Below are 20,792 nucleotides of genomic sequence, written 5' to 3' on the forward strand. Positions count from 1 at the left end.
CATTTTGTTAATGAATCTTCCTCCGACCCTGATGCCATGTTTTTCTTCATATAATCCAGCTTCTCGAATTATTGCTTAGCACACAGATTGAATACATACGATGAAAGCATACAACTCTGGCGCACACCTTTCCTAATCTTAAAACATTCCATGTTCCCTTGTTCTGTTAGAACAGCTGCCTCTTGGTGTATGTACGGGTTCCTCATAAGCACAGTTAAGTGTGCTTATTCTCTGCAATGTTGTCGACAGCTTGTCGAATGCAAAGCCTTTGTATAGTCAGTAAAGCACAGGTAAACATCTTTCTGGTATTCTCTGATTTCAGCCAAGATCCATCTTTTGTCAGCAATGATATCCCTAATTCCATGCCCTTGTCTGAACCCAGCTTGACTCTCGGGCAGTTTTCTGTCAATGTGCTATTGCTCCCGTGGTCCATCCTGATAACATGTCCAAAGTATGAAAGAGGAAGTCTCACCATCTTTGCCTTTAAAGAGCATTCTGGCATCAGGCACACCTTAGTCCTCTAACGGATGTCTTTTCTCTTTAACACTTTAAAGAGGTCTCGTGCAGCAGATGCAGTACGTCATTTGATTTCCTGACTGCTGCTTCCGTGAGTGTTGATGGTGGATCCAAGCCAAAATGAAGTCTTTGAGAACTTCAATCTTTTCTCCATTTATCATGATGTTAATTATCGGTCCAGTTGGGAGGATTTTTGCTTTCTTTTATTAATGATATTATTTGGATTTCATTATTTTGTTGGATCACCTTTCTTTGAAACAGACACAAATGTGGATGTCTTTCAGTCAGTTGGCCAGGTAACTGTCTTCCAAATCTCTTAAACTAAATAAGTGAGCACTGCCTGATTTGTATCATTTTGTTGGAACACTTCCATTTGTGTTCTGTGTATGCTATAGGCCTCGCTATCACCCACTGACATTGAGTCGATTCTGACCACAGAGACTGGTGCAGGGTTTCCAAGGCTGTATATCTTTACGGGAGCAGAAAGCCTTCTCTTTCTCCTGTGGAGCAGCTGGTGGGTTTGAACTGCTGACTGTGGTTAGCAGTCTAGTGTTGAACCTTCAGTACCACCACAGTTCCCGTGGCATAGGCATGTTGTTGTTGTTAAGTGCTTTATCGTTGGTTGGGACTCATAGGGTTTCCGAAGAGCAGCCAGTGGGTTTGAAATGCCAACCTTGATGTTAGCAGTCCTGTGCTTATCTTACAGCACCATACCAGGAGTCCTGGTATAGGCACAGTAACAGATAAATCGACCAGTGGAGCAGAAGAGACTAGAAACAGACAATCTGAAGGGCAAGGAAAGGCTTTCAGTAAATGGAACTGGATGCATTCGGTACCTGTGTTGTTAGAAATGTCCTGTATTCCCGATATGCCCAGTACCACTTAGTGAAAGTCTAATGAGAAATGGCAAGGACTGAGTGGGAGAAACACGTGCAACAAAACTCAAAATCATAAAAAGTCTACTCTTACTGGTTGGTTAGAGACTGATGGAACCCCTGGGAGAACCCCTTCATCACCCTTCAGGTTCAATTCTCAGTCAAATTATGACCTTCAATATATCCCACCTGAATTTAGAGATCATCTCAAAAACACATTTGATGCATTAGACACTAAAGACCAAAGACCAGGAGAGTTGTGGAATGACATCAAGAACATCATACAGGAAAGAGCAAAGGTTATTAAGAAGACAAGAGAGAAGGAAAAGACCAAAATTGTTGTCAGAAGAGACTCTGAAACTTGCTCTTCAGTGTAGAGATGCTAAAGCAAATAGAAGAAGTGAGGAGGTACAAGTGCTGAATAGAAACTTTCAAACAGCAGCTCTAGAAGATAAACTTAAATATTATAATGAAATGTGCAAAGACCTGGAGTTAGAAAACCAAAAGGGAAGAACACGGTCAGAATTTCTCAAGCTGAGGAAATTGAAGAAAAAATTCAAGCCTTGACTTGCAGTATTGACAGATTCTATGGGCAAAATATTGAAGGATGCAGAAAGCATCAGAAGAAGATGGAAGGAATACACAGAGTCACTGTACCAAAAAGAAATGGTCGGTGTTCAACCATTTCAAGAGGTAGCATATGATCAAGAGCCAATGATCCTGAAGGAAGAAGTTCAAGGTGCATTGAAGGCATTGGCAAAGAACAGGACACTGAAAATAGATGGAATGCAAATTGAAATCTGTTAAGAAACTGCTGTGGCACCGGAGACACTCACTCATCTCTGCCAAGACATTTGGAAGACTGACCTGACCAACTGACTAGAAGAGCTCATCGCACGATGTCACTGATATCCCATGTGAGTAAAGGTTTACTAAAGGTATTCTAAAAACAGCTGCAACCATTAAAGCCGGATTCAGAAAAGGACGTGGAACGAGGGGTATCATTACTGATGTCAGACGGATCTTGGCTGAAAGCAGAGAATACCAGAAAGATAACTTTTTGTTTTGGTTGTTGTTAAGTGTTGTTGAGTTGGTTCCGACCCATAGTAACCCTGTATGGGGTTTCCAAAGAGCAGTTGGTGAGCTTGAAATGCCAACCTTGCAATTCAAACGGCTTGGCAGTCTGACGCATTAACCTACAGTGCCAAACCAGGACTCCAGAAAGATGTTTACCTGTGCTTTATTGACTACGCAAAGGCTTTCAATTGCGTGGATCATGACAAGCTATGGACAACATTGTGAAGACTGAGTATTCCAGAACACTTAATTGTGCTCATCAGGAATCTGTACGTAGATCAAGAGGCAGTTTTTCTAACAGAACAAGGGAAAACTGAATGGTTTAAAATTAGGAAAAGTATGCGCCTGGGTTGTTGTTTTTTTTTAACCATACTTATTCAATCTGTATGCTGAGCGTACAATCCAAGAGGCTGAATTATATGAAGAAAAATGGGGCATTAGAATTGGAGGAAGACTCATTAACAACCTGCGATATGCAGATGATGCAAACTTGCTTGCTGAAAGCAAAGAGGACTTAAAATACTTAGTGATGAAGATCAAAGACCACAGCCTGTGGTTTGGGTTGCACCTCAGTGTACAGAAAACTAAAATCATCATCACTGGACCAATAAATAACATCATGATAAATGGAGAAAAGATTGAAGTTGTCAAAGACTTCATTTTGCTCAGATCAATCATCAACACTCATGGGAGCAGCAGTCAAGAAATCAAACGACGTATTGCATTAGGCAAATCTGCGGCCCAGCCTGAGGACAAAGGTGCGCCTAACCCAAGCCACGGTATTTTCAATAACCTCATATGTATGTGAAAGTTGGACAGTGAATAAGGAAGACCGTACAAGAACTGATGCTTTTCAGCTATGGTGTTAGAGGAGAATATTGAAAGTGTTATGGACTGTCAAAAGAACAAACCAATCTGTGTTGGAAGAAATACAGCCAGAATGTTCCCTGGAAGCCAGGATGGCCAGACTTTATTTTCCAGCGGAATCAGTCCCTGGAGAAGGAGATCATGTTTGATAAAGTGGAGGGTTGGAAAAAAGAGAAAGACCCCCAACGGCCCAGTGGTAGCAGCTGGCCCAGGATCAGGTAGTGTTTAGTTGTGTTTGTGAAGAGGGTTGCTATGAGTCGGTACCGACTCGATGGCACCTAAAAACAACAGTGGTGGTGGTGATGGTGTGCTGTGGAGTCGGTTCCGACCCATAGAGACCCTGCATAGGATTGTCAAGGGTGTAAATCTTTACGGGAGCAGAAAGCCTCATCCTTCTCCCGCCGAACAGCTGGTAGTTTTTTTCTGCTGACCTTGCGGTTAGCAGCCCGACTCCCAATCAGTACACTACCAGAGCTCCTTAGGCAAACTGTAGATTGGTCTATTAGGGGGGGCAATGACATTAGTTAGGTGTGTTGTCATTGTTAAATGTCGTCGAAGAGTGACACTGTGGTTGAAACTGACCTTGCTGGATATGTTAAGAAGGCCCGGTGTGGCGCTGTGGGCTAATGTGTCAGATTGCAAAGTCGTTTGAACTGTAAGGTTGGTGGTTCAAGCTCACTAGCTGTTCCTTGGAAACCCTGTACAGGGACACTATTGGGTCGGAATCGACTTGACAGCACTTAACAACAACGACAACAACATGCATACCTTAAAAGAATCATCTGTGATGAAAAGGGCAGCATTCCCCATGGACAGAGTTCAGAAGGGTTAGGAGAGGAGAAATGGTAACAGGAAACCCAGGGAGTAAGTAGGATAAGTGATGTGACTTTGTGAGGATGGCAGTCAGTAAGAGGAAACAAAATGTGCAGGAATTGTTCAATGGAAAGCCGATCTGCTCTGTAAACCTTCACTAAAGTCACAATAAAATGTTAAAAAAAAAAAGGGGGGGGGCTAGTTACAAGTGGAGACAAGCATTTTGACGTATGTCTGGAGAACTCAAGGACAATGACGCCCTAAGAATAAGTTATTAACCTTTTTACTGAGGCAAAGCTCCCGGTGGAAAAATCCTGGGAAAACAAGTCTGGTAACTCCGAGAGTGAGTGGTCATAAAGCTTGTCTTTTCCTAACATTCTCATGCCTTGTCATGGTCTGTCAGCTCCCGTTCAGGGAATCTGGTTTTACTCCTCAGAATTGATTGCTTCGTGGAATTTACTGCAACTATCTGCTTTTACCACATCCTAGAACTGCCTTTAGGCACAGAAGTTCAGGTCTAGAATCACAATATGAAAAACCGATACAGGACTCTGCTTTACACCATACAAAAAATCATTTCTAAGTAGTTTAACAACTTAAATGTGAAAGGCAAAATCACACAACTTTTAGAAAAGCAAACTGAAGAATTCCTTTATGACTTTGGAGAAGAGAATGTCTTGAATAGACACCAAAAACAGTAACAAAGGAAAATGGTTGCCAAGTTTCAAATAAAGTTCTTTTCATGAAAAAAGAACATATTGTCAGTAAAAATAAAATTCTCAGGACTGTGGACTCATGGAAAGAGAGGGACTGGGTGCTGGCGGCCAGGAGGCAGGCTTATTTTTATAATTTAATAAAATTATTATACATTCCCGAGTGTTTTTATGTACATCCCCCCCCCACCCCCAAAAAAGATGGAAAGAATACACAGGGTCACTGTATCAAAAAAAAAAAAAAAAAAGTAATCCTCAAACTGAGAGAAGGTACAGAAGATTAGTATACAGAGTGTACAAAGGATTCTTACTGGTCAACAAGGAATCCGTGAAACTACTAATTACAAGAATGTGCAAAATTAACAAGAAATTCAGAGACGAGAAAAACAAATGATCCATAAACCCATGAAAGAGTCTTCAATCTCATCCGTTATCAGGGAAATGCAAATTAAATAAACAGTGGGATACAATGTCTCATGTACCAGATTGTAATAATAATAAGACTGATGCTATTGTTTCTCCAGGATACAGGATAATGGGAATGTTCATATACGGCAAACTGGCAGTGGGTTAGGAGAGGAGCGAGGGCTGTGAAGACTGTAAATTGGTACAACCATTATACGGATCAATATCCTGGTGTGGCGCTGTAGGATCGGCACTGGACTGCAAACCACAAGATCAGAAGTTCAAACCCACCAGCTACTCCTTGGCAAACCCATACAGGGTCGCTATGAGTCAGAGTCAATTCAATAGCACTTAACAACAACATATGTTCAATAATGCATTTTAAGGGTCAGCTTGAACAAGAATATAAAGAACATAAAGCCATAACTTACTGACTTCCTAAGCTCCAACCTACTGGTTGTTGTTGTTATTGTTAGGTGCTGTCTAGTTGATTCCAACTGATAGAGACCCCATGCACAGCAGAATGAAATACTGCCCAATCCTGCGCTATCCTCACAATCATTGTTCGATTGAACCCATTGCTGCTGCCATTGTGACAATTCATCTCATTGGGGGTCTTCCTCTTATTCACTGACCCTCCACTTTACGGAGCATGATGTCCTTCTGCAGGGATTGGTCCCTTCTGATCACATGTCCAAAGTAGGAGAGATGAAGTCTTCCCATCCTGGCTTCTAAGGAGCATTTTAGCTGTACTTCTTCCAACACAGACTTGTTTGTTCTTCTAGCAGGCCATGATGTTTTTAATATTCTTCTCCAACACCATAACTCAAATGCATCCATCCTTCTATGGTCTTCCTTAGTCACCGTCCAACCTTCACATGCATATGAGGCTATTGAAACTACCATGACTTGGGTCAGGCATACTTTAGTCCTCAAACTGACATCTTTGCTCTTGAACATTTGAAAGAGGTCTTGTACAGCAGATTTGCCTAATGAAATATACCATTTGATTTCTTCACTGCTACTTCTTCTATGAGTGTTGATGGTGGATCGAAGCGAAGTGAAGTCTTTGACAACCTCAATCTTGGTGTTATTTATTGGTCCAGTGGTGAGGATTTTTGTTTTCTTTACATTGAGGTGCACCCATACTGAAGGCTGTTGTGTTTGATCTTCATCAGTAAGTATTTTAAGTCCCCTTCACTTTCAGTAAGACTATATCATCTGCATATCACAGGTTGTTGATGAGTCTTCCTCCAATCCTGATGCCACGTTCTTCTTCATAGAACCCAGCTTCTTGGATTAGTTGCTAAACATACAGATTGAATAAATAAGGCAAAAGAATACAACCTTGGAGTACACCTTTCCTGATTTAAAAACATTCAGGGTCCCCTTGTTCTGTTCGAACAACTGCCTTTGGGTATATGTACAGGTTCCTCATGAGCACAATTAAGTGTTCTGGAATACCCATTCTTCACAAGGTTATCCATAGCTTGTCATGATCCACACAGTCAAAAGCCTTTGCATAGTCAATAAAGCACAGGTAAACATCTTTTTTGTGTTCTCTGTTTTTAGCCAAGATGCACCTGATACACATCCTCTTCTGAATCCAGCGTGAACCTCTGGAAGTTCCCTGTCAATGTACCGTTGCAGCCATTTTAAAATTACCTTACCAAAATTTTACTTACATATGATATTATTGAAATTCTTCGATGGATCACCTCTCTTTCAAATACGTACAAATATGGATCTCTTGCAATCAGTTGGCCAGGTAGCTGTCTTCCAAATTTCTTGGCACAGATGAGTGTGTGTCTCCAGTGTAGCATCAGTTTGTTGAAAGACTTTAATTTGTATTCCATCAATTCCTGGAGCCTTGTTCTTTGCCAATGCCTTCAGTGCACTTTGGACTTCTTCCTTCAGTACCACTGGTTCTTGGTCATGTATTAGCTCTTGAAATGGTTGAACATAGCCCATCACTTTTTGATACAATGACTCTGTATTCTTTCCATCTTCTTTTGATACTTTCTACATCCTTCAATATTTGAAGTCGGGGCTTGGTTGTTTTCTTCAGTTCTTTAAGCTTGAGAAATGCTGAGCATGTTCTTCTCTTTTGGTTTTCTAACTCCACGTCTTTGCACATTTCATTATAGTACTTGACTTTGTCTTCTTGAGCTGCCCTTTGAAATTTTCTGTTCAGGTCTATTACCTCCTCATTTCTTCCATATACTACACTGGAGATAAAGTTTCAGAGTCTCTTCAGAAATCCATTTTGGTCTTTTCATTCTTTCTTGCCTTCTTAATTACTTTTTGCTTTCTTTATATATGATGTTCTTGATGTCATCCCACAACTCTTCTGGGTTCAGTAGAGATATAATGGATAAAATTCAAGGTAATGGAAAGAGAAGGACAAGAAAGAATAAACAAATGAAAACAAAGGGGGGGGAGCAAAAACAGAAACAAACAAACAAAAACAGCAAGACGTTGGACCTGGAGAGGAGAAATCTCGGGTCGAGGAGATGGGGGTGGGGGGGGGAGGTGGTCCTGTCAGTTAAGGAACTCATGAGGTAGGTGTGGGAGAGATGTGAGAGCGGAATTTCTGGGCCTAGATGGAATTTCTATGGACCTAGGTGTTGGTTTAAGGAGCTCCGATAGTGTAGTGGTTACGAATCAGGCTGCAAACCTCAGGGTCAGCAGTTCAAAACTACCAGCTGTTCTGCGGGAGAAAGATGAGGCTTTCTGCTCCCGTAAAGATTTACAGCTTTGGAAACCCTGTACAGGTGTTGGTTTGAACCACAAGGTCGGTGGTTCAAGCTCACCAGTTGCCCCTCGGAAATCCTACACAAGGTCTCTGAGTTGGAACTAACTCAATGGCACTTAAGAACAGCACTCAATCTGAAAGTAGTTCATGGAAACCTTTGATGGAGCTGGTTTCAATGTCTGGTGGGAGCACAGGGCAGCTGGAGGAAGAGTGGCTAGTTAGGAGGGTTTCTGCTAGACTAATGCTGGGCTGGTGCCTCTGCAGGTTCTGGAGGTCTGGAGCCGAGCCGGCCTGAATCCAGGCACCAAAGCGGCGCAGCCGGGCCCCTGCTTTAAACTGGCATGACTCAAAACCACTGCTCTGAACTCCTGGAGACCAGGGTCTGCCCTAGGAGTGGATGAGGGGGGGCGCTGGTCACACCTCAGGGAAGTATGGGGGAAAAGAAGGAATTGCACCTTTCACAACGCCAGTGTGAATCTGCTCTACCAAACCACCTTCTGTCACCAAGGCTGCTTACAAAGAGTCAAGATGGTCCCTCTGTGTCTGGTCGGCTGTTCACCAATCTCCCTCTCTTGCCATCTTTGCTCAGCTTCTCCTCCCAGAAAACACTCAATCCACTTCTCTAACCTTGTCTCTGAAATTCAGAGTTCCAGGGTTTTCATCTGTGGTCTTTTCGTTTGGCCTCATATCTTTGTTGTAGGAGGTTTGTGTAGTGTGTTTGCCTAGTCGGCCATCTTGCTGGGAGTTTCTATGACTCCCTTCCATCTTCTTTTGATGCTTTCTGCATCATTCCCTATTCTGTCCATGATATTTCAGTATAGCAAACTGAGGCTTGAATTTTTTCTTCTTTTTGATGGCCTTTTACTTTCTTCCTGTATGATGTTCTTGGTGTCATCCCACAATTTTTCTAGTCTTAGGTCTTTGTTGTTAAGTGCCATCAAGTTGATTATGACCCATAGCGACCCTGTATAGGGTTTCCAAGGAGCAGCTGGTGAGCTTGAACCACCAATCTTGCAGTTCAAATGAATTTGCAGTCAGACACATTAGCCCATGGTGCCACACCAGGACTCCTTAGGTCTTTAGTGTTTAATTAATCAAATCTGTTCTTGAGATGGTCTCTAAAATTCAGGTAAGATATGTTCAAGGTCATATATTCGTTCTTGTGGACTTGTTTTAATTTTCTTTAGCCTAAACTTACATATGAGCTACTGATGGTCTGTTTCACAGTCTGTCCCTGGCCTTGTTTTGTCTGATGATATGGAGATTTTCCACCATCTCTTCCGACAGATGTAATCAATTTGATTTCTGTTTATTCTGTCTGATGAGATTCATGTGTATAGTTGCCTTTTATGTTGTTGAAAAAGGAAATTTGCAATGAAGAAGTTATTGGTCTCGCAAAATCCTTAGTGACCTCCAGCATCTTTTCTATCACCAAGGCCATATTTTCCAAATACTGATTCTTCCTCTTTGGTTCCAACTTTTACATTCCAATCACTAGTAATTATCAATACTTCTAGATTGCATGTTTGACCAATTTCAGACTGAAGAAGTTAGCAAAAGTCTTTTATTTCATCATCATATGGTTTCGTGGTGGTTGTGTACAGTTGAATAATAGTGGTCTTGTAAGTGTAGGATGAGTGTATCTTATGGCAGACAACATTGTACTTCAAGACAGATCTTGAAATATTCTATTTGATGATGAACCAAAAAAATAAAAATTAAAAACACACTTCTTCTATTTGTCTTTCTGGCATAGTAAACCACATGATTATCTGACTCAAAATGGACAATACCAGTTCATATCAGGTCACTAATGACCTGCATTTTGTTTGTTTGTTTGTTTTTGTACACATCCCATTTCATTTTCTTTTAAACTTTCAATTTTCCTAGATTCATACTTCATATATTTCATGTCCCAATTATTAATGGATGTTTTACTTTTTGCTGTTTTTTCTCATTTTCAGGTGTGCCCCATCAACAAATGAAGGTACCAAAAGGTTTACTTCATTCACGTCTTTATGGTCAACTCTATTTGAGGAGCCGCTCTTCCCTAGTCGGTTTTTTTTTTTTTTTTTTTGAGAGGGGATTATCTTCTGGCACTATTATTTGGCAATGTCCCACTGCTATTCATAAGATTTTCAGTGACAAATCATTCAGAAGTGGTCTGCATCTCCTTCTTCCTAGTCTGGAAGCTCTGCTGAACCCTATGCACCATGGCTGATGGCATGTATACTGATGGCATAGCTTCCAGCATCACTGCAACATGCAAACCACAACAGTGTGACAGACTGACTGATAAGTGGTGGGGTTTGTACACATAATCCTTCAATATTGCAACCCAAGGCTTGACTGTTGTCTTCAATTCTTTGAGTTTAGGAAATCCTGAGTGTGTTCTTCCCTTTTGGTTTTCTAACTCCAGGTCTTGCACATTTCATTATAATAACCCTCTTTGTAGGAAGTCATATTCAATTTAGGCCTCAAGGAGTAACTGAAAATAAAGTTTCAAAAGACTGTGGAAAAAAGTAAAATCACAAATAAAACAAAACTCACTTACACAAGAAAACAGCACACTATGAATGAAAGCAAGCAGAAAATAGTGACCATTAAAATCTTCAGATACTGATATTTTAAGAAACAGAGATAGTTTGAAATTATCAAGAACATTTGGTAAACAACAAAATAAACTTTTATAAGGGAAAATATAAATATATTGAAATGTAAACTTCATTGATGTCAAATGTAAACTTCATTCAGATAAAATGTAGCTGGAGAGAAGGTTGAGAACTGTAAGAGGTATATGAAGAAATTATGCAGAAAGGAGCATATAGAAATGAATGCAAAGAGATAGAATAAGAAGTTCTATTGTGTATCACATGGAATTAACAGAAGGAGTCATAAGATAGCATGGAGCAGAGGCATTATTTAAAGAGTAAATGTGTAAAAACATCTCCAGTATTGAAAGGCACAATTGTACAGATTCAGGAAACCCAGTAACTCTCAAGCAGAATAAACAATAACCTAGATATTTATGCTTTGGTAGCGTAGTGGTTATGAATCGGGCTGCCAACTGCAAGGTCAGCAGTTCGAAACTACCAGCTGTTCCGTGGGAGAAAGATGAGACTTTCTGCTCCCGTAAAGATTTACAGCTTCGGAAACCCTGTACAGGGTCGCTATGAGTCGGCACCGACTCCACGGCACATAACAGCAGCAGTAGATACTTATGCATAGAAAGAAAAAGATGTCTATATGCCAGTCAAGTGGAGACCTGGTTGTTGTTGTTGTTGTTGTTAGGTGCCATCGAGTTGGTGCCGACTCATAGCGACCCTATGTACAACAGAACGAAACACTGCCCGATCCTAGGCCAACCTTCCAATTGTTGCCACACTTGAGCCCATTGATGCCGCCACTTTACCAATCCATTTCACTGGGGGTCTTCCTCTTTTTCTTTGACCCTCCATCTTACCAAACATGATATCCTTCTCCAGTGACTGGTCCCTCCTGACAATATGTTTGACATATGAGAGAAAGTTTGGTCATCCTGGCCTCCAAGGAGCCCTCTGGCTGCACTTCTTGCAACACAGATAGGTTTGTTCTTTTGGCAGCCCATGGCACTTTCAATATTCTCCTCCAACACCATAACTCAAAGGCATCACTTCTTCCACGGTTGTCCTTATTCACTGTCCAGCTTTCGCATCCATATGAGGTTATTGAAAATACCATGGCTTGGGTCAGGCGCACCTTAGTCCTCAAGCTGACATCTTTGCTCTTCAATACTTTAAAAAGTTCCTGTGCAGCAGATTTGCCCAATGCAATACGTCGTCTGATCTCTTGACTGCTGCTTCCGCGAGTGTTGATAGTTGATCCAAGAAGAATGAAGTCCTTGACAACTTCAATCTTTTCTCCGTTGATAAAAATGTTGTTTATTGGTCCAGTGGTGAGGATTTTTGTTTTCTTGACATTGAGATGCAATCCATACTGAAGGCTGTGCTTTTTGATCTTCATCAGTAAATGTTTTAAGTCCTCCTCACTTTCAACAAGCAAGGTTGTATCATCTGCATATCACACGTTGTTAATGAGTCTTCCTCCAATCCAGATGCCTTGTTTTCCTTCATATAGCCCAGCTTCTCAGATTATTTGCTCAGCATACAGGTTGAATAAGTATGGTAAAAGAATATAACCCTGTCGCACACCTTTCTTAATTTGAAACCATTCAGTGTTCCCATGTTCTGTTTGAACAACTGCCTCTTGGTCCAGGTACAGATTCCTCATGAGCACAATTAAGTGTTCCGAAATACTCATACTTTGCAATGTTGTCCATACCTTGTCATGATCCGCACAATCGAAAGCCTTTGCATAGTCAATAAAGCACAGGCAAACATCTTTCTGATATTCTCTGCTTTTATCCAAGATCCATCGGACATCAGCAATGATATCCCTTATTCCATGTCCTCAATCTAGCTTGAACCTCTGGAAGTTCTCTATCAATGTATCTCTATCAATGCTTGTAGCTGTTTCTGTATTTGCAGAGAGCCATCTTCACTTCTGCTGTTTGACATGGTCCCAGCAGAAAGAGAGACATCATGCAAAGCAGATAACTCTCAAAAGCTCGTCTCTATCTTCCCTTCAAGTTAACTCTGAATTCACTTGTAAAAAATATATAATACTGCCCTATTCACAGCTTTTACTGTGAGCTCTACAAACCTTGGGATAAAACAATTATCTCAATTTCAGTAGCCTGAATTCAAAGAGAATTGTATAAGCAACTCCCCTTCACAGAAAACCTAAGTACAAAGTAACTGCATTTGTGAGACCACAAAAGCAGATAACAAATTAAAGTCAAGCTGACCTACCCCTATAGACCTCACAACAATCAGTCACAAGCCAGAATTCACAAACCCCTACATACAAGCACCTGCGTAAATAGGCAGAAAATAATGAACTTAAGTGAAGGATAGTTTTAACTTGATAATCTACATTTCCTGCAGCAATTAGCCAGGTTGGGCTTTATGCCACGTAGCTTCAAAAGAAAAGAAACATAAAAACATTGTTATCAAGCAATTTAATGAATACTTTAGAAAAATAGATAAGTAGATGTTAGTAATACTTTTACTATGAAAATAGTAGCACATTATGTAGGATAGAAGATTGATAACTAGTTAGTAGAAATAATAAGGTAGTGCAAGCATTGATGATTAATAGAAACTTATGTTACTAAGAAAATGTAATCAGGGGTCTGATAAGTAGAAATGATTTGTGTAAAGTTTGACTTAATCTTTTAGTGGAAACAAGAAGAAACAGTTTATCACATACTGGGAAAGGAGATGAAAGTCAGTTTGAACATCACAGAAATATTTTTGTCAAAGTTGTCTAACGACCAGGTGTAAGAATGCTATGACAAACTGTGTAATAATTCAAGGAAAGATCAAAGTAGCAATTCATTATGTATTGTGTGATTTTAAGTTAAAAATAAAGACTTGCTGAGCCGGGCCAGGAGAAGGAGAGAGAAAAAGACAGAGAGAGAGAGCCCCATCAGCCAACTAAGCAGAGGCTCTCGATTGCTTTCATTTTCGCCGACTCCGCGTCTCCTCTCGTGTCCCACAACCCCGCGAGAGCTGGACTCCTGCATGTACTACCTTTAGTAAAACTCGTGTGGGATATCAAAGATATCGTCCAATGATTTCCGCATTCCGTTGGGTCACCTCTCTTTGGAATGGGCACAAATACGGATCTCTTCCTGGCAGTTGGCCAGATAAACTGTTTTCCAAATTTCTTGGCAGAGATGGGCGAGTGCCTCCAGTGTCGCCTCACTTTCTTGAAAGATTTCAAGTTTTATTCCATCAATTCCTGGTGCCTTGTTCTATGCCAATTCTCTCAGTGGACCTTGGACTTCTTCCTCAGTATCATTGGCTCTTGATCATATGCTACCTCTTGAAATGGTTGAATATCAACCATTTCCTTTTGGTACAGCGACTCTGTGTATTCCTTACAACTTCTTTTGATGCTTTCTGCATCATTCAATAATTTGCCCAGAGAATCCTTCAGTAACAAAAGTTGACGCTTGAATTTTGTCTTCAGTTCCCCCAGCTTGAGAGACCTGGAGGGAGGGTCAAGTGCAGCACAAGGTTAGCATATTTTATTGTTTTATGCCTCACTTGGTGGCATTTTGCACAGTATCTGCAACGTCTATCAGTACCATTTTTCCAACAGCATGGGTTCACTTTTTTTCTCTGTGTCATATTTTGGTAATTCTTACAATATTTAAAACTTTTTCCTAATGCTATTGCATACTTAATTGACTATAATAAAGTAGAAACATAACTTTTCTAGGCACTGGGAAATCAAAACTAGTGTGGGACTTGTTTTATGTGATATTCATTTTATTGCAGTGGTCTAGAACTAAACCTTTAATATTTACAAGATATGCCTGTAGATGACATCATGTGCTCACTTTGTTTCTCTGTGTCACATTTTGGTAATTCTTACAATTTTTCAAACTTTTCCCTAATGCTATTGCATACTTAATTGACCATAATAAAGCAGAAACATAATTTTTCTAGGCACTGGGAAACCAAAACTAGTGTGTGACTCACTTTATGTGATATTCATTTTATTGTGGTGGTCTGTGATGCCTCTAGATGACATCACAAGGAGTAAGATTCTCTTTGGAACTTCAGAGATTTTAGGAAACAAAGAGTTCAGCCATCTTTTCCTAGAGAGAGAGGTCTGACTCCCTGGCTTCTTCCGATCCTGTGGTGGTAAGTCAGTTTTTATGTGAGTGGCTTCTCACCTGGCATGGGTTTCAGTAAGCCCTAACAAACAGTAGAGAAATGTATCAGTTATAAGTGCCTTAAATGACAGAATTCCCAAAGTATAGTGGCTCAGACAAGAGTTTATTTTTCTCATACCAGTAAGTCCAGTGTTGGGGAAATACAAGTCTTGCTTAGTGGCTTAAAATTGTCAAAACCAGAATAGATGTGATTTTCTTGGTCTTTTCATCTTATAGGTGAGCTCTGGTGGTGGAGTTGTTGAGTGCTGGGATGCTGACCAACAGGTTGGCAGTTCAAACCCACCAGTGACTCCACACAAAGATGACAGTCTTGGAAACTTTATGGGACAGTTCCTCTGTCCATATGGTCACTGTGAGTTGGAATTGATTCCATAGCAGCCGTTTTTTGTCCTCACAGACATTGCCTCATAACCACAAGATGGCCACCTGAGCTTCAGGCAACATGAAGGGAAATGGTAGTGTCATCGCTTTTATCAAGGCAGTAGAACTTCTTCCCAGAAGTTACCCATCAGATTTCTACTATGTTTCATTGTCTAGAACTGTGTCAGATAGCTACATCTAGCCACTAGGGTGGCTAGGAAAGGGAGTAGTCCACTTTTTTAGGTCCTCTGCTTAAATGTAGTAAAACAAAAAGGAGGGGGGATGACTGTTGTTGGACCAGGCAATGAAAAATCTCTGCCCAAATTCATCATGAAGTCCTTCAAAATGTTTATTGAGCACCTGAGTACCTATAGTCTAGGTAGTGTACAACAAACAAAATAGACACAAATCCCTGCCCTTGTGGGGCTTACTTTCTTTTCAGGAGAAACAGATAATAAAATAAAATAGTCAACTGTATTCATTGAAAAGGTGAAGGAGCTAAGGAAATGAGTTACGTGATTAGGAGAGGTTAAAAGCATTCCTTGGAGAAGTTATGTTGTTATGTTGTTAAGTGCCATCGAGTCAATTCTGACTCATGCTGACCACATATAGAGTTTCCAAGGAGCGGCTGATGAGTTTGAACCACCAACTTTGTGGTTCACACTGACCTTGTGGTGCAATGCTTTATCCCAAAGCACCACACCAGGACTCCTGGTGAGGTAGTTGTTGTAAAATATCCTGGAGTCAGTACCGACTCATAGGGACCCTGTACAGGGTTTCCTTTGTGTCTGGCTTGTTCAAGAGCAAATGAGGTTGAATCAGAGTGATCAAGAGAATAGTAGGATATGAGGTCAGTGAAGTAGCTAGGATCTAGATCATAGAGGGCTTGGTCAACCATGATAAAGACTTTGGCTCTTCCAGGCGGCCTGATGTGGTGCTGTGCGTTAATGCGCTGGACTACAAAGTCTGTTTGAACTGCAAGGTTAGGGTAGTTCAAACTCACCAGCTGCTCATCAGAAACCCTATACAGGGTCGCTATGGGTCGGAACTGACTTGACGGCATTTAACAACAAAAACAAATGAGTGAGATGTGGTGATATTGCAGGGTTTCAGGCAATATATACAGATTCACAGTTGAACAAAATCTTATGGGTACTCTGTGGAGAATGGGCTGAAGGGGGTGGACACATTGGCAGTGGAGGTGGTGAGAAGTAGCCAGATTCTGGATACATTTTATAGATAAAGCTAAGAGGATTTTTTTGGTGAGTAAGGTGTGGCGTGAAGGAGAGGAGGCAAAGATAAACACTGCAGAGTTGAGCTGAACAATTGTAAGATTTTTTACTAATTAGGTCGGGAAGGAATAAAGGGGTGGGTCGCTTTAGAGGGCATGTAAGATTTCTGACCTGACTGAGCATAAGTTTGGTATTTGGTTTTGTTTGGAGGGGGGAGGTGTTTATTTGTTTGTTTGGAGGGGGGATGTATCTGGCTTGGATCAGGATTCGCTGTGCCGATTATTCAGTTATGTCTGTGTTCATGCAAGTGAGAAGCATTTTATACTAAGAATTAAACCATCCTTTTCTGATTTTTCAGGAAAAGTTGCCTTGAAAAGAGTGACTAGCTAACGACGAGGAAATCTTCCCTTCACCCAGTGAGCTAGGAGTGTGGGTTACTCATGGAACTGCAGAAGCTGCTGACCATAGGATTTCTGCTGTGCTCTCTGACTTGCATTTTGTTGGAGACTGTAGTTTCCTCTTCGTCTGTATCTGTTGCCTTTGGAATGCAAGACAAAGCAGAGTTTGAAGAGCGCACAAGGGGTGTGTTTGCTATCAGAATGAATTCACCCTACATCATAAGATGTAAGGTTCATGTCTCAGGTCAGGAAAGACTGATTTTGTTTTAAAATATCAGTATTCACAGGAAAACAAACTATTCTGGTTTAATCCAACTGAGACTTGACAAAAGTGGTTAAATTTAGGTGAACTTGAGTGTGGACACTGATGATTCACTGCTTCAGGTCCTATGACTGCATGCTGCAGCCTCATCTTCACCAGCCAACTGCCCTCAAAGCTCTCCCTACCAATTACCTACCTTGTGGTAGCCTTCTTTTTCTTCCCAGAGTACTCACTGCCCTTAGCCTCCGAGAACTCCCAAGACAGACTCTAGGAAACAACACTTTAATAAAAACTTTCCTGCTTTCACAAAGTACCCCATTTATTCACTAAGACCTCAAAACACCCCTTAGGATCACTAGGGCAGAGATTACTGTTGCTGTTTTTATGAGGAGACAAAACTGATAGCCATTGGACTTTGGCATGTTTTTATGTGTTCTGCTTGAGCACCTTAGATGCGGAACAGCAAAGTAACTAAGGATATGGGCTCTTGAGCAACTGTTTGAACTTGAACTCAGGTTCTAGACCCAGCCACATCACTTACTTACAGTGTAACTTAGGCCAAGGTGCTTGATCTCTCTCCTCAATGAACATCTGTGTTCTTTCTTCAGAAAACCGCAAAGCCTGGCCAGATGACTTCAGGGGTTCTTTGTGGATTCTGATCAAGAGCTTCGTACCTCCAACAGCTATTTTTGCTTTGTTTTTCTCTATGATGCTAATGGGGATCCTCTGCTGCCTCACGTAAGCTGCTATGGGATGAGAAGAGAGGAAACACAAGGGAGGGAGGGTAACAATCCGTCCCCACCAGTCTGCATGCCTGTAATTCAGGGGAACTTTTGAAGAGGATTGTGGGAACAAAACTGATGGTCATGCAACTCCCTCTTTAAAAGTCACTTCTTTTCTACATCCAATCTGCTCTATTACTACAAAGGTGATATTTGGTAGCCTGTGTTTTCAGCTGATTATTTCATTAACTCCTAATTTTCCTTCCGTTTAGCTCTGGAATGATACATGGAAAATACACCAAATTCACCAAGCTAATTTTCTACATAAATAAAACTAATTCAATGTTAATCCTTAGAAAAACAAGTTAGGCATGGCTTTTATCCAAAGATATTTCTAAGGAAAACAAAATATTCAGGCATAAACTAGAAAAGCCCAGATTTTGTTAAACTAATCAGTATTTACCAAGAGCTAATGGTTTGACGGACTCAAAAAGAACAAACTGGTAAAATTGGAGACAGAGTTCAAGTCAGGGAACCTATGAAATACACTATCTTACCTGTGATCAACAAAAGTATTCAAATAAATGAGGTCAGGAAACAGTTAGCCAGTTTTCAGGTAGAAATGAAAAGGAGTACAGAGGAGAACTTTGGGATGAAAAAAGACTTTGCATATAAGAGACTAAGCTAACTTCACAATCTAATATAAAGTGGCCGAGGGCAAAGATCAGATTAAGGGTGTGGCATCCCCATTCACAACTCCCAACAGTCTCAAAATGAATCAGGATTATGAACTATGGCTAGGAAATAACCTAAAACAATATTTGGACCATGAGAAAGGCTCAAGGTTTGAGGACGTTGTAACTCCTAGGAGAGCACGCTTGCTTTAAGAGCAGCCTTAGAAAATCAGGGATGAGCAGAGCTTCCTTGGAGAGAACAATGGATCTCCTAAAAAGCCGGATCTGAACCTGATCAATCTCTGCCTCCTTGTGCCACTCAGTCTTCCACTTTCCAAATGGGTGTGTTGATGGTAGTTATCTGCTTCCTGCTTCATCATTGTACGTGGACTGTGGAGAGCAGGGGTCAGGTAGCGTTTGTTTCCGTGTTCATAGGTCACTGAACCAAGAGGCTCCCACCCAGACTTGCGAGAACCAAACTGGACCTTGAGCTGGACACAGTGAAGAATGGGGTTGTGGAAGCAGACTCTGAAACAGAATATTTATTTTAGGGTCAATATCTGTAGAAGAAAGGGGGAGAAATCAAGCTGTCTTGCAAGCCCAACAAAGCCTCGCTTAACCTCACAGGGAGCTCTGACGTGTTTACAGCCAGTTAGAGTTGGCCTAAATTATCCTGAACAATTAGAACCTCACCTTGATCAGTTATTGGATGCAGGCTGCCCTAGGAGGCAAACTCAGAAAGAACTAGCAGGTAGAGGCTGTCTACCAACATCACTCTCAGCAGTTAAGGAAACAATAGGGAATTTGGGTGCTACATTTCCAGCCCTGGTGGCTCTGTAGGATGAGCACTGGACTGTTAAGCACAAGATTGGTAGTTTGAACTCATCAATTGCTCAAAAGATGAGACTTTGTGCTCCCATGAAGATTTACAGCCTCACCCAGGAGCCCATGGACACTGACCTATCCACTGGGGACTAGAGCTGAGAGTGAAGTGGCTAGCTGGTTTGAAGTGGGGGGAGATATGCAAAACTGCCCAGGCTTGCAGATAATACCCATCTGACCTAGCTCGGATGAGTTGCTGATCAGAACTGGACTAGAGGAAGATTGAGACTTTTTTTTTTTTTTTAGAATTTTGTAAGACTTATTTATTGCCAATACCTTTTTTCAACAACATAAATCCACTCATAGCAACCCCATGCACAGCAGAACGAAACAATGTCCGATCCTGGGCCAACCTCACTACCGCTGCCACACTTGAGTCCATCGATGCTGCCACTTGGCCAATCCATCTTGTTGGGGGTCTTCCTCTTTTTCTTTGACACTCCACCCTACCCAGCATGACATCCTTCTCCAGCGACTGTTTCCTCCGGACAATATGTCCAAAGTAGGAGAGACGAAGCTTAGCCATCCTGGCCTCCAAGGAGCACTCTGGATGCACTTCTTCCAAAACAGATCTATTGGTTCTTTGGGCAGTCCATGGCACTTTCAGTATTCTCCTCCAACACCACAACTCAAAGGCATCAATTCTTCTACGATCCTCCTTATTCACTGTCCAGCTTTCGCATCCATATGAGGCTATTGAAAACACAATGGCCTGGGTCAGGCGCACCCTAGTCCTCAAGCTGACATCTCTGCTCTTCAACACTTTAAAAAGTTCCTGTGCAGCAGATTTGCCCAGTGCAATACGTTGTCTGATCTCTTGACTGCTGCTTCCGCGAGTGTTGATAGTTGATCCAAGAAGAATGAAGTCCGTGACAACTTCAATCTTATCTCCATTGATAAGAATGTTGTTTATTGGTCTAGTGGTGAGGATTTTTGTTAAGTAAGGGATGCATTACCCTTACTTAATTCACCACCCTTAGTAAATTCACAACCCTGATCAAATTTAAGGGAAGTTACCCTGGGGTTAGGCCTGTTGTTGTTAGGTACTGGCCACTGGGTTCTGACTCACAGTGACACTCTGCACTGCCCAATCCTGTGCCATCCACACAATTGTTAAGGTTGAGCCCATTGCTACTACCACTGTGCAAATCCATCTTGTTGGGGGTCTTCCTCTTTTTCACTGATCCCCCATTTTACCAAGCAAAATGTCCTTCTCCAAGGACTGGTCCCTCCTGTATGAAGTATGAGAGATGAAGTCTCACCATTCGTGCCCCTAGGGAGCATTCTGGCTGTACTCTTTCCAGCACAGATTTGTGTGTTCTTCTAGCAGTTCATGGTACTTTCAATAGTTCACTCCAACACCATAACTCAAATGCATCAGTTTTTCTATGGTCTTCCTTTTTCATTATCCAACTTTCACATGCATATGAGGCTATTGAAAATACCATGGCTTG

General features: G+C 41.3%; 1 protein-coding gene across 1 annotated transcript; it reads left to right on the forward strand.

The window, feature by feature from the left end:
• The first annotated feature begins 16,840 nt into the window (after nt 1–16,840).
• On the forward strand, nt 16,841–17,802 carry LOC102824070 (small integral membrane protein 9-like). The gene is made up of 2 exons (XM_006876854.1): nt 16,841–16,982; nt 17,669–17,802. Exons 1-2 carry the CDS (start codon nt 16,841–16,843, stop codon nt 17,800–17,802), a joined length of 276 nt encoding a protein of 91 aa, XP_006876916.1.
• The last annotated feature ends 2,990 nt before the right edge of the window (nt 17,803–20,792 follow it).

Source organism: Chrysochloris asiatica, unplaced genomic scaffold (assembly GCF_000296735.1).
Source record: "Chrysochloris asiatica unplaced genomic scaffold, ChrAsi1.0 scaffold00419, whole genome shotgun sequence".
In the NCBI taxonomy this organism is placed as follows: Eukaryota; Metazoa; Chordata; class Mammalia; order Afrosoricida; family Chrysochloridae; genus Chrysochloris; species Chrysochloris asiatica.